We start from the raw sequence: 14683 nt of genomic DNA, 5'->3' as shown, positions 1-14683 counted from the left end.
AGTGACCAGTGAAGAGCCCAGCACACAGCAAAGCTTTGATGATGGAGGGGCAAGGTTCTAATCCTTCAAACTAAAAGATTGCAGTTTGATTCCAAGCATTAACCGATCATCCAAAAATAAGAATATGCTTTTATTTAATCTATAAGCAGAGCCACCTTGAGCTACTCACCTAAATCACTTATCTGTAAACTGTGGTCCATAGGCCAAACATGGCCACTGCCTGTTTTTGGAAATGAAGTTTTATTGGAAAACGCCCCATTTGCTTCTTTGCCCATTGTCTGTGGCTGCTTTTTTCGCTACAATGGTAGAGTTGAGTAGTTGTGACTGAGGCCATACTGCCTGTAAAGCCTAAAATATTTACTATCTGGTCCTTTAAGAAAAGGTTTGTCTACCTGGGACCCACATGAAGATTTACACGTGGAAGGAAACTACTCCTGGCTCTTGGGGAGACTAAATGATGGGGCGGATGCTGTAAACACCACATGACTTCTCCCATGTTATTTTGCTTTATTCTAAGTGAGCAGCCTACCAAGGAGAGGAAATAATGAAGAACCCTTATGAATTTTCCATATTTCAGCCTGCTTCCTAGAAATATTATTGGGGCCACATGTCAGAAGTCCCAGTCCTTGTCCAACCATCATGAAGGTCTGTAGTTTATTCTCATAGTTGTAACATCCTAAGCAGGAGCCCAGGAGCCCGTTGAAACCCACACTCTAGGTTTTGAAGCACACGGCTGTTTACTTTGCAAGAAAAGTCTGTGCAGGGTTCGGTAAACTGTTGATCTCGAACTTATTCAACGACAGAATGTGCAGGTGTGTGGGATTTGGATTTAGATTTTGGTTTTCTTGGGGACGCTGGAGCAGAGAATTGCGTTTGTCCAGGCTCTGCTTGCTGACCAGGGAAAGTCATTTTTCTTCTTTAGCATCAGGCACCCAGTTTGTCAGACAGGTTAAAAAAAATGTGGGGTGGAGATGGGTTACATCGATCCCAGGTCTGAAGGCTTAGCTAGGTGCATCGAGGGGTCCTGTAGAAAGCATAGCTGTTGTATTGCGTGTGTGTGTCTGCCCAGACCCTCTTAGCTGGTGATTAGCCCATAATGCACCCTTCACGTTTTAATGTGGGAAGTCTATGAAGAAAATTTACACAAAAGGCAGGAGAAGGGCCTCCAGGGCAAGGCCAACATCAGAAGTAGATCATTACCCTTCTTTCTGTTAACTTGGTTTCTGATTTTTTACCCCTTAGTTGTAAGTTTAATGGTACATCATGCAGCTAAGATCACATTATCATCAGCATCACCTTCACCATCATCACCATCACCATTATCATATCACTATCATCATCATCAGTATCACCATCATTATGATCATCATGTCACTATCACCATCATCACCATCACTGTCATTATTACCATCACCATCATTATCACCATCACCATTATTACCATCGTCACCATCACCACCATCATCATCATCGTTACCATCACTATCATCATCACCATCACCACCATCTTCATCACCATCACCATTATCATCATCACCATTATTATCATCACCATCATCACCATTACCATCATTATCACTGTCCTCACCATCACCACCACCATCACCATTATCATCATCACCATCTTTATCATTACCATCATCACCACATCACCATCACCACCATCATCTTCACTATTATCATCATCACCATCATCATCACCATCACCATCATTATCATTACCATCATCACCACCATCACCATCACCATCAGCAGCAGCAGCAGCAGCAACCTCCTTCTCATCACAAGAAGCACAGGCACCGGATGAGCACATACGCTTTGTGACAGCATGGCTTTCTCTTGACTGGGCCAGAGGGAGTGTGTGGGTAGAGAGCAAGAGGAGACTGAACAGGCAACCCACCCTCCACAGCTGTCCATCCTTTTCAATCCTTCCTCTGCACATGAGGTCTGAGTTGGGTCTCAGGAAACTTGGCACACAGATAGGGATTACCAGAGCTGGTAGACACTCCATTGTTGGTGGGATTAGGGGTGGTCCCTGTTGCATAACTTAGCTTTCAACTCATTAGCAAACCAACTTGGCAGTCCCAGAGAAGGGACTTGCCCAGTTTACAGCAGGTGCCACAGATGGGGCACAGGTTTATGGGAGGTCATTGGCCAGAACTGCAGTGAATGCAGCACCTTTATTCAGGGGGCATCGGAGCAGCTGTTGCCTGTGGGTGAGCAGTACTAGTGCTGCAGGCACACAGTAGGTGCACAACAAACAGTTCCTGAATCAATGGATAGAAGAAGGCTTGGGAGAGACTCGCCATACTCATGTGTTTCCTCCACTGTTTGCCGGATGCTGTTATTCTGTGGATCCTGGAGGAGAATCCCTCGTGAAAAAAAAAAATTACCCCCAGAGAGGGGGAAACAGGAAGACAAAGCTTGTTTTCTGGCTGTGCCAATGTTTAATCATTTATGAACAATTTCCTCCATGAGGATCATATCCAGCAGAGAGGTAACATCTGTTTAAGAGACTGTCCTTGGGAGGCCGCCAGAAAAATCTTGACACTGAAACCCGCCATGCTGAAACACGCACATGCAGTGTTCTCACCCCAGCAGCCCAAGAGGTTGGTCAGGTGTGAGGGGCGGGTCTCTGCAAAGCAGACACCAAGATGGAGCCCCAGGTGGAGACAGGACAGTTGCTTGGATCTCAGGTGGAAGGACATGGGGAGATGAGTAGGAGGAGGTGCTGCCACCTGTGGGCTTGGCGGACTCCCTCACTGCCTTGATCTTCCAGCTTCTCAGGTGCTAAAGTGGACCTTCCGAGTAGCCCTGGCTGGTTGGTAATGTTCCCAGCATCCAGGTCCCAGGAAGGATGTGACAGATGTGTAGTCAGGAAAGAAGGTGGTCTGTGGTAGGGACCAGAGGCAGGAGCTGTTGCAGGCCTGCCCTCCTGTCTCCCCAGTCCTGTGCCTGTGGTTAGTGGCAAATGTTGCAGAAAGTTTTGGGACAGAGGTGGGGGATGGGAAAGAATCCCTGCTTTCTGCCATCGTGCGTGTGGGTGTCAGCAAACAGCTCATGACCAGAGCTCTACCTGCCCCACTTCTGAAGTGGCTGGTCCTTCTGTCCCTGTCCTGCCGATTCCAGTGCCCCCCACCTCCCCATTCAGGGATTGGGGCCAGGGCAACAAGGCTAGACCATGGATTCTCCTTTGGGACTGTGGGAAGCATCCGCTGCTGGCCTGAAACTTTCATTCCTGGAACCTCGTGAAGCAGTGAACTTCTTAGCGAGGACTCTGGAAAGAGGAAGATTTCACCCCGTGATCCGGGTCTGTGAGGGTGTCATCCCATGTGCTCTTCTTTCTACCTCCCCAATATGTACTGGCCCATCCTGGCTCCCCCTGGGTCAGGCCAAACCCTGCTCCCACTCACAGGCCAGCACCCTGGAGCTCACCGTTCCAGAATAGAAGTGCGAGACTGGCCCAGGGTGTGAGGGGAGAAAGGGGCCATGGGGAATATCTCACCCAGAGCTGACCTGCCGCCAGGTAGAGGAGGCAGGTGAAGGGCTTGGCAGGTGCAAGAAAGAACACAGCCGACCATGATCCAGGTCACGGCTTGGAGACTGACAGGGTGGTGGTGGAAGGAGAGAGCCCAGAGCTGGAGCTCCCCCTTCCTGGACCCCGGGTGAGAGCAGCCTCATGCCCGGGGCCTGCAGTCGAGGAGGAGAGAACTGAGCACCTGTCATGCTGCCCCGAGTTCCCCGCTGTGGATGGGACCTGGCATCCCCAGCTGGGTTTGGGGGATGCGCCTCCACCTTTCCCGGCCCCCCTCGCCTCCTGAACCTGGTTTCACGGGTGCCCTCTTCCCTCTTTCCTTCTTTCCAGGTCTGGCTGTCCATCAGATCATCACCATCACCGTCTCCCTCATCATGGTCATAGCTGCTCTCATCACAACTCTTGTCTTAAAAAATTGGTAAGGCTCCTTGGGCCCTTCTGGCCCAGAAATGGGGGACTACCGGGGTCCCTGGGTGGTGAATACAGAAAGGCCCCTACTTTTCAAAGCCAGCCTGTTCTGCTGGCTTCTGTCCCGGGCAGTTCAGCTGCCACAGGCTGCTCACCGTCCAGCGCTGCCCTTTGGCCCGGCCCCTCTCCTGGTTTTCCTGCAGAAGGCCAGCGAGCCCAGCCTTTGTGACAGAGCTTCTCAGGGTGCGTGTGGTCCTGGGTTCCAGATTCTTTCTCTGGATCCAAGTGTCCCTTGGGATGTTGTCCACCCAGAGCACAGTCCCTATATCTTGTCTCCTCTGCCCCTTCCCTGGAAAGGTAGGGATGGGGCCCTTCTGCCAGCACCCAGCAGGGTCCCACGTCCCTCACTCAGGCTTGGCGGCCGGTTGCTGAACCAGCCCTGTTTGTATTCTTCGTTCCTCTCAAAGCCACTCTGTGTGCTGAACTAGGTTACCGCTTTGCTCTAGGCAGCCTGCCTTTGCCTATTTCCTCCTGGAAATTGGCCTACTTTGAGGCCAGCCTTGCTGGGTGTACACACCTGATAAGCCCCTGAGAAATCAGGGGACTGCTGGGAGGCCCTGCTGCTCGAAAGCGCCTTGGGGACCTCACCTGCCTGCAGCCACTCCTCCAGCAACTGTGTCTCCTTTCGGCATCCAGGCTTAAAACTCCCTCATAGAATAACAGACCCAAATGGTCCCCTTGCTGCCTGCACACAGCCATATGAATCAGATAAGGCTGATGGTGGAAACCGCATCGGAGCCTCAGAATCACAGGGGAACACAAGAAAGAGAGAGAAAAAGCCAGGCTCTGGGATCAGAGGAGGTGGGACTTCTTGGCAGGCTGCGGGAGGTTGGGGGTAGCACAGCCCCACAACAGACCTCCCACTCGGCTAGCGAGGCCTCAAAGCCGCCTCCTGATAGGTAGCAAACTGGGACCCCGGGCGTTCTCTGGAGACAGGGGATGAGAGAACAACACGGAGCTCACAGTGGGGCTTCTTAGGCAGGGGCTGGCCAGAGAAGGGGCTTTGGACCCCTGGACTGTGTGGGTGTATAGAAGGACAAATCCCACTGGCCATCTCGGTGAAGGGCTTCATCTCCCCAGAGACAGGGGAGTTTGTAGCCTGTTCTGTGACAAGTTGATGACAAGCCTTCATCTTGCTTTTCCCACACTCGAGCTTATAGCAGACCTTCAAAGAGCCCTTTGGGAGAACAGCCCAGGAGGATGGATGAGCAAGTCCTATGAACCTGACCTCCCTCTGAGGAAGACTTTGTGGGTGGGGCTGCCGCCTGTGTTGGGCATTCACCTTCTGACCTTGGTGTATGGGGTAGGGGGCTTCTTCTCCAGGAATCAGGATTCCTTTCATTGGGAAAACCAACGCAGGACATAGCCAAGACTTAGAAGGAGACGGGCGCATCCCCCCTGCCCCTTGCCTTCGTGCAGCCCCTCCCTGTGCACAGGCCCTGAGCGTGAAGGGGAAGGGGCGGGCAGGGGAAATGGCCCCCAATGCGGGGAGACGTCCTCAGCTCCCCATGCAGCAGGGGAGGGGCCTCCCAGCCAGCCCCCTTGTCCTTCCTGTGCTCTCATCATAGAAGTGGCATCCGGGGGCCTCGATTCTTGCTTCATCGAGTACCTGGACAGACGAGAGTGGGAGTCCCATGGTCACTATAAGTGGCCTCTGGAAGCCCCTGTGGTTCAGAGAAAGTAGACCATAACAGGCAGGCACGCAGGACGCTTCTCTCTGCAGACTTGATCAGGGATGAAGGACAAGCCAGTTCGTCATTTCCAGCTTGTACACGTGCCCCTGGGTGAGGCTGAGGACAGGGGCTTTCTCACTCATCAGCTTTCCCCAAAGACAGGTCCATTGTCCATTCTGAGATGAAGGAACGGACCACCCCAACCTGTACCCAAAGGCTCCTACACACTCTAGGCCCCTCTGGCAGGAAGGACCCACCACAGCTTTTATCCCGTCAAGGTGTTCGTGGGGAAACTGAGTCAGCACCATGGTCCGACTGATGCTGTTTAGTTAAGCAGGTCCCTAGCTCTGTGATCACACAGCTCACTACTTACCCCTCATCCTCCCTGCTGTAATAGCCACATTTAAAATTCAAATTTCATTTTTTTTTTTTAAAAAAAAGTTGATTGCTTGATTGTGGTTGATCTTTCTGAAGAGGCTGGGAATTACCGTTTAATATGAAATGATGCATAGCTCACGCCTGCAAGCGAAAGACCCACAGTGGAAGTGTGGAGTTGTGTTTGTGGGTTTCCGGCCTCTGCCCGTCCCCCCACCCCAAACTCTTTCTCTTCCAGCTGTGCCCAAAGCGGGAACACTCGTCGGAACAGCCACCAGCGGAAGACCAACCAGCAGGAGGAGAGCTGCCAGAACCTCACGGACTTCACCTCGGCCCGGGTGCCCAGCAGCCTGGACATATTCACGGCCTATAACGAGACCCTGCAGTGTTCTCACGAGTGCGTCAGGGCATCTGTGCCCGTGTACACCGACGAGACACTGCACTCGACGACGGGGGAGTACAAATCCACATTTAATGGAAACCGGTAAGCTTGGGCTCTGCTAGACCCTGCAGCTGTGAAGCTCTTGGTGGTCCTGACCCCCGGGGCCCGGTGTGGCTGAGCTGAGAGCTGTTGGTCAGTTTAGGTCTTCCCTGAGGTCGCTTTGAGGGGCCCAGCCAAGGCGGACAGCTAATTTGGCAAAACGAAAGAGGCAGGGTTGATAGCAACAGGCGTTTAGCTGCTCCCAGAGAATACAGTGGCTGGAATTTCCTTCCAGACCCCTGGACGTGGGCAGTGGTGGGAAATGCATAGTCTCCCAGCCCTCGCTCTGAACCGTCATCCTTCATGCCCCAGAGCCCAAAGGCCAGCCCCGTGGTTATCGGCCTCCTAAATATCAACAGATCACAACAGCCCCCACCGGAGTCAGCGTCTCTGAGCCCCGTCAATAAAATGTCAGCGGCAAATTTAGCAAAAATATCAGATACCCACCAGACTCCCAGACCGGAAGTATGTTACTAAATGCTCCTCCTTTTTTATTATTCATGTGTAATCCCTCAAAGAAAATGTACCCCACAGCCATCCCTGGGAATATTTAAAAAAACCCTTGAGTCAGCTTTCAAAGGTTTGTCCAGAATTAAATTAAAGTATCAATAAGCTTTTTTTTTAGGTGAGCATGCATTTATGCATCATTTTGTAAATTAAAAAAACAGTCTCCAACAACTTGAAGAAAGTAGGAGGCTGGGAGGCTGCCTCGAAGGGTCCATTGTGAGCAATAGAATTAGCAGCCAGGGTAACACTGCCCCAGGCCCCCAGAAAGGGCTCCCCTGGAACCCAGGGCAAGGTGACTGGACTCGAGTTGTTTTAGAAAGGGCTGGCTGCATGCTCCCTTTCGTTCTGTTTGCTGATTTGTTCAGGGGCCCTGGAGAGGGAGGACTGCCGGGGTTGCCACATTCATAGTTAATGTGTCTTTGTCCTGTTGGCTAGAATGAGCAGATGTTCCTGAAATACCTTCTGGCCATGCCTCTTCTTGCATGTCCACGTTGCATTCTGCCATCTGTGATATTCTCTGTCTTAGACGTTCCTTTCCCTTCTGGAGGAGGACAGTGGCGCTCAGAACCTCAGAACTGTTGTTCTAAACCTCAGTGGTTTTACACTCAGACATTTGGGGAGCTCATGGGTGCCATTTCAGCCTTCCAGAAGGCTAAGTTCACAAATAACCGGCTAACAGATTTCCAAACCATTTCACTGAATATGTGGATGTTGGCTTGGACATGAATCTGGGCCAGCCAGTGCTTGGGCTGTGTGGGTAGAGGGCAGAGGGCCGTGGGCTGGCCTCTGCTGCTTCACTTTTCCCACCTTCTGTGCTTGTGTTGTGCAGGGAGGTGGGGTGGGGGGCTGTCCAAGAGCAGAGTTGGCACAGCTGGTGCTCTCGCGCCCTGGCATGGAGGCATTGGATGGAACGAGTGCTTGCCTTTTGGCCCAAGGTCATGCTCTGTTGGGTTTCATTGGCCTTGGGAAATGGTAGCTTAGTCTCAAAGGTGACAAAATATGGGCGAGACATTTTGGGAGCCAGGTTCCATCCTTTCTGTCATGTGCAATAAAGTGGGTCAAATCTGCCATCAGAGGCAGAGACCCCAGGCTCTGGGCTAATCCTGCAAATTCAAAAACGAAAATCTGGAGATGGCACAGCCTTCCGGCCTGCACAGCAAAGTGCTCGTGTGCCCAGATCCCTCAGTCTGTGTCCTTCAGAGCCTCCCAGGGTAGAAAGCATTCGTGTGTGAGGACTTCTCCCAGCCACAGGGAATGGGGGGGTGGTCCCTTCCTGGCAAGGCCAGGAGTCCACATTAGTGCTTCCTTTCTCAAGAAGCCAGTCCCCACCGCAGGCCTGCCCCGGCTTGCCTATCATGTGTCATGGTCATGTACCAGCATGCCAAAGCCCATTTTTCTGTTCACTGCAGACCCTCCTCTTCTGATCGGCATCTTATTCCTGTGGCCTTCGTGTCTGAGAAATGGTTTGAAATCTCCTGCTGACTGGCCGAAGTCTTTTTTACCTCCTGGGGGCAGGGCAGACGCTGTGTGTCTGTTTCACGGTAGGTACCTCTCTTTGGACATTCCTGTTTTCGTTCCCTTTCCTCCCCTCCCCACTGCCCTCCCCTGCACTCTTTGGGATCATTGGGAGCTCTTTTAGACATGGTGGGTGGATTGCCAATGGCATCACTTCTCTGAACGTGAGCCGGGGTGGGGGGCTGGGCTTTTGACCTTGATGTTGGATTTGTTAGAAGTGCCCTCCCCATCCCAGGGGAGGAGAGTAACAGACACTCACGCACCCTGATTCCACGTCCTCACTATTCTTATCAGTGCCACTCCTTCCCTCAGGAAGGCCACCACATGCGTGGCCTACGTGGCAGGGAAAGTCATTCCCTGAAACAAGTGACAATTACAGCTCTCATTTCCCACAACAGGAGGAGATTAGGACAGCGGCTAGGGAGGCAGGAATCGCGCCTCCATCACATGTCTTTACATCGGGGGAGGGCGCAAGGCAGAATTAAAATACAATTTTGAAATATAAAAATAAGAGATAAGAAAGAAAATGATAAAGAAAGAAAGGGAAGAGTTGAGACATCTACTAATTTGAAGCCAGGAACCGTCACCAAAACAAGATGAATTTTCCACGCTCTGCTGGATGGGAACATTTGGTTTGCTTTCAGTGATATTAACTTTAATGCTAACGTTAAATTGCCTCCTTCTGTGCTGAGTCTTCAGAGCACTCGGGCTGCTGAGGGGAGAGAGCATTGCGCCCTCATGGCTGCACATCCCATGCATTCTATAAGCACAGCCCACGGGTGCGACCTGAGGTTTTCGTGTTGTTTTCATGGTTCTTTTCGACGCTGGGCTTTCTACGCATCCTCATCTTGCTTCCTTCCAAAGGTGACCTAAGATCCCTTCCATGAGTAGGGAGCCTTATTTCTAGGATAGAATACCAATATTTGAAAATATTTTTTTCTTACTTTTTGCCCACCGTCTGATATGAGGGACAGAATGGACAATGTCTTCAGGGGCCCGCGGACAGGGGAATGTCTGGAGGACTCAGCCGGCTGCACCTTGCTGGGGGCAGGGAACCAGCTGCAGTCAGAGAGGGGAGTGAATCGGTCAGTTCCTCATCCTGGCACTAATGAACTGCATGTTTGCTCCAAATCAAATCTCCAGCCCTCACTCCCTATCCCAAAGCCAACCTGTTCTGCCAACTGGCAAAGAAACGTAATTAGATTAGAATATGGGAACCGAGCTGCCCTGCAAGGGCCTTTGCTGCAGTAGGTAAGAGGCACGTTGTCCCCACCATTCAATGGGGGGATGTGCAGCCTAGAGCATCCATCAGAAGCCAGTGCCTTTGTCTGCCTCACCGCAGCTCCCCTCATGAAGGGAGCCCCTATCGGAGTGCCAACCAAGCTAGCCGCAGGGAGCTGGCTTGCTAGCAGTGTAGTCCGCGACCCGCCTGGTAAAGCCTCTGTAAGGACTGGGTCCTGATGGTTGCCAGCATCTCTGTTATGATTTTTAAAATTTGTTAATGCACAATTCATTGACCTGGGAGATGCGAGGCCTTAGAGTTGAAGACCCTCACTCCCTTCCGCCAAGAGCCACAGACCCACAGAACTGGAGAGGTCAACTCGGGGGGACAGCCCCGTAATACGGATGTTTGCACGGCAGCTCGTGGAACACTTTTTACTTGCCCAGTCCTCCCAGCAATTCCTTTTACAAGTGGGGAAACTGAGGCAGTGGGAGGTTAAATGACTTGGCCAAGGTCAGCCAGGTTGTTAGTGGTGGGGCTGGATCACCCGATGGCTGCCTGGCTGCGGGACATCCCCTGCCTACTCCACAGGCCTGAGCCCAGGGATCCTTCTTTTCCATTAGAACAGGAGGCCACAGCACTGCCTTTAAAAAAAATAAAAAGATAAAATAGGGCAAAAAAAAAGTGTTTCATTTACTCATCTGCCCCAGAAAACCTTCGTGTCTCATCAGCCTGGTCCTCCCCTTCCAGCAGCATGGGGCACTGAAGACCCCCCAGAAATACTGTTGGTGGGCTAGCCCTGTGCTGCAGCCCCAGGCAAAGGCAAGAGACATGGGCGCCCCCAGATGGGCCCCAGGTGGACCCTGCTTCCCAACTGTGCCTGAGGAGCTGTTTCAGGACCACCGGCATTTACACAAGGAAACATCTCTGTGTCTAAAGAGCTGACCCCCTCCCTGTGGCTCTCAGGTAGGTCGTCCGCAGAGTTCAGAAGAGCCCGTGAGGCTTACTGAAGGCAGCTGCGCTCAGCCTGGGAATCTGCCGACACGAAGCCATGGCCCACTCCTGGTGGCCTCCTGAAGTAGCTGTGGACCAGGAGGGCTATGCACACAGCTTCGTTAGTCCTTGATAAATGCTTATAAGATTCTGTTGCCGATTGCGGGACAGACCGTTTACCACTCAGTAGGATGAAAGCGTTGGGATTCTAAGTATCCCCTGAATCTTGCAATTAATGCCTGGACATGAGCATCGGGTGCAGAATAGCCAGAAACATCTCTCAGATTTGCTGGGGTACTTATTGTCCCTAAATAAATAGCAATTAATACTAAAACATTTAATTAAGGTTTAAGAGCCAGTGGAGCTCTTTCTCTCTCGCATAGCTGGGAAGCCTCTCCAAATGCATTTTTAATGATGATGCAGCCGTTTGTTGCCACACCATTGTCTTCTCAGTCTAATCCGTGTGCACATTTGGGACCCAAAGTCAGCCAAGTTCGTTTTCCTGCAGGCGGTTGTCCGGAATGCCAGTGGCTCCTGGGCAGATGTGCACCCCAGATTCAGCCTTTGTGATAGATTCCAACACGTTCTTGCCTCAGACCACCTTTGTGGTGGGGCCAGATTGCTCTGGGCAAAGCGAAGCTGGCCTTTATGCTCCAAGGAAGGGGGCCTCGAGAGCAGGCCTGCGTTGGCTCTCGGACTAATTCACGATCATCTTTCTTACAGCAGGTACACTTCAGCAAACCTCGTTAATGTTGATCTCTTTCCCTTTGCCAAGGCCGCTTCATTCTGAACAGAGCCTACAAAGTCATAAAAGCTCTTGAATCCGAAGCAAGTGAGAAATAAATCATGCACTATTATTATTTTCAAAAACACATTGATCACTAATAAAAAATAAGAAGTGTACCTGTGCCTTCCCACTTTGTTCTTCCAAAATATGCATTAATAGAATATCAAACTTTTGTTATTCAAAGGAGCCTGTTTTTCAAAGCGACATCCATACCTTTCTGGAAGCTGTGCTTGCTGAGCTGAGAACAGTACCACGAAAACTTTGAGAGAAAGTAGCCACTTGAGATTGTCAAGAAATTCTGCCCTGCCCCAGGGACACCTGGCGGTAGCCTGTTTGCTCTTTATTTATGTATTTATTTTATGTATGTATGTATGTATGTATGTATTTTTTGCAAAAGCAGACAGTGGTCATTACACCCAGTGAGCCACTGTGAAACATGCAGCCCCGTAGGGCCAGGCCGGCCGAGAATCTCCTTCCAGGCAGCAGAGGGCAGAATTTATCCCAGATCCCGATCTGGAAGATGGCTTTGCAAGATACATCCAGCTTCCCTTTGTGCCCAGGGAACCTCGGGTGGACATTCACCTTCAGCCACGTTATTCTCCAGCCATGGGGTCCAGGCCTCACCTTATCTGTCTTTCCCAGCTGGCCTGGGATCCTCAGTCCTTCTCTGGGCTTAGTGCCAAGATGAGAGGCTCACGTGCTAAGTGTGGCACAGAAAAACACAAGCAGCTGAAGTTTGAGCAGCAGAGTTTTGGCAGAACATGGACAACATGAGAGCCTCCTCCTGGGCCAGGGGCTGTGACCACACCTTGGTCTTGCAGGAAACCTCTCCACCCTCTACAAAGCCAGCATGGCTCTGGAAATGGTCATTCAAGGTGCAGGATTGGCGCCATCTCTCTCTCTCTCTCTCTCTTCTCTCTGTCTCTCCCCCCTCTCCCTCTCTCTCTCTCTTTTCCATCCTGAGACACAGAGTAGAGAGAGATGCCTGTAGTCTTGGAAGAGACTCCCTTCCCTGCATAGCCGGGGATGTCTGGCACAGGCTGCCACCCACTCGTTGATCCTCCACGTCGTGTCTGTGGCTCCCTGCATCAGCATCTACCTGCAGGCAGTCCCCAGAGGTTGTTTCATGCCATTAGGGATGGGTCTTAGGGACTGAGGACAAAACTGCTTCACACCCCTGCCGCGTCTCTGAGCCTCATCCAGTGTTGATTCCCTACTCCGGGCCAGGCACAGAACTGGAACCTGCATGAACCAATGGTGAACGGGCAGGAGACCCCCGTTCTCAGGGGGCTGTGCTGCCAGCAGGGGATGCCTTGCACATCTGCCCAAATAAAGCTCGATGCAGATGGTCCCATACCGAAGATGTCACCGAGCAAGTGCTGCAGGAGACAGAAGTAAAATAGGGGATGTGTGTAGGAAGGAATGGGGCATCCAAGAGGCCCTCCCCAGGGAGGTGTTCTTTCCAGCCAAAACCTGAAGGATTTGAGGCTTGATATTTGCAACTTGAAATCAGGGAAGCTGGAACGTAGAGAGGAAGAGTGAGGTGGAAAGGCGGCCAGGACCCAGTGCAGAAGGATCTGATGAGCCAGCATGGGAAGTGCAGGAGGCTTTTTTTCTTTTTCTTTTTCTTTTTTTTATTTGAGACAGAGTCTCGCTCTGTTGCCCAGGCTGGAGTGCAGTGGCTCGATCTCAGCTCGCTGTAACCTCTGCCTCCACCTTCACACGGGGACTTTCACATGGGAAAGTGGCAGGATAAAGTCTACATGGGAACACCTCCGGAGCACAGCCAGACAGACGCAAGGGTTGGAAGCTGCTCCTCCGGCCTTTATTCTCCTGTTTAAGGTCAGGATTAAGGATTGGAAAGCAGCCGGGGCCATGGTTCAGGCAGGAAACTATTCTTATTAAGGTGGCAGCCATATGACTTATGGTCCAACCCTGAACACATTCCAGAGCAAAAGGTTGGCCTTGTGAGTAATCAATGATCAGGGAACACAGGGACAGCAGCTTACAACCGGTGACAGTCCCAGGACACCGGGACCCAGTGTAGGGTCTCGAAGCCTAGCTTCTGGTGGCCCCAGGATTTTTATCTCCCTTTTAAGAAAAATTGTAATTGTAGTAAATATATGTAACATAAAATTTACCATTTTAGGCCAGGCACGGTGGCTCACACCTGTAATCCCAGCGCTTTGGGAGGCTGAGGCCAGCGGATCACCTGAAGTCAGGAGTTTGAGACCAGTCTGACCAACATGGCGAAACCCCATCTCTACTAAAAATACAAAAATTAGACGGGTGCGTGGTGTGCGCCTATAATCCCTGCCACCAGGGAGGCTGAGGCAGGAGAATCGCTTGAACCCAGGAGGCGGAGGTTGCAGTGAGCTGAGATCGTGCCACTGCACTCCAGCCTGGGTGACAGTCTCAAAAAAAAAAAAAATTACCATGTAACCATTTATGCGTGTCTAGTTCAATGGCATGAGTGCCTTTACCGTCCTGCGCAGGCATCTTCACAAGCCAGCTCTTCACCTCCTTCCGTCACCCCGTATTAAAACTCCGCACCCACTCAACACTCACTCCCCGTCTCCCCCCATCCTCTGGCCCCCGATTCTACTCTTTGTCTCTGTGGATTTGGTAGCTCTGGTACTTCCTGTAAGTAGAATCAGACAGCATTCGTCTCCACATTTTTTAACTTTCAAAAAAATTACCAAGATGGACATATAAGAGGGATATTTCTCTCTGTGTTGTAATAATTACTTCATTTTTTAAGCCCCTCTTCCCCAAATCCGGGGAGTGTGGAAGAGGTGGGCAGGGGTGGGGCACAGCTGGAGTAAGGCTACCAAGAGTGATCCGGCACTAACCCAAAGGCACGTCCCCTTTCTTTTCTTTTTTCTTTTCTTTTTTTTTTTTTTTTTTTTTGTGGGACACAGTGTCACTCTGTTGCCCAGGCTGGAGTGTAGTGGTGCCATCTCGGCTCACTGCAACCTCTGCCTCCCGGGTTCAAGTAATTCTCATGCCTCAACCTCCCAGGTAGCTGGGATTACAGGTGCGCGCCCCCATGCCTAATTTTTGTATTTTCACTAGAGATGGGGTTTCACCATGTTGGCCAGGATGTCTCCTTTCTTTACATGCAGTG

The 14683-nt window shown here is 51.3% G+C and overlaps 1 protein-coding gene across 1 annotated transcript in view; it reads left to right on the top strand.

Moving 5' to 3' along the window:
• The window catches only part of AJAP1 (adherens junctions associated protein 1), a 138283-nt gene that overhangs the window by 112296 nt on the left and 11304 nt on the right, over nt 1–14683 (top strand). Inside the window, exons 3-5 of the mRNA XM_019012412.4 lie at nt 3866–3953; nt 6290–6535; nt 8449–8580. Coding sequence (XP_018867957.2) covers nt 3866–3953; nt 6290–6535; nt 8449–8521 — 407 coding nt within the window. The 3' untranslated portion in view covers nt 8522–8580. The remainder of the gene's footprint in view (nt 1–3865; nt 3954–6289; nt 6536–8448; nt 8581–14683) is intronic.

The sequence above is a fragment of the Gorilla gorilla genome, chromosome 1 (genome assembly GCF_029281585.2).
Source record: "Gorilla gorilla gorilla isolate KB3781 chromosome 1, NHGRI_mGorGor1-v2.1_pri, whole genome shotgun sequence".
Lineage (NCBI taxonomy): Eukaryota > Metazoa > Chordata > Mammalia > Primates > Hominidae > Gorilla > Gorilla gorilla.
The sequence above is the reverse complement of the archived record's forward strand: the minus strand, read 5'-3'. Positions and strand labels throughout refer to the sequence as shown.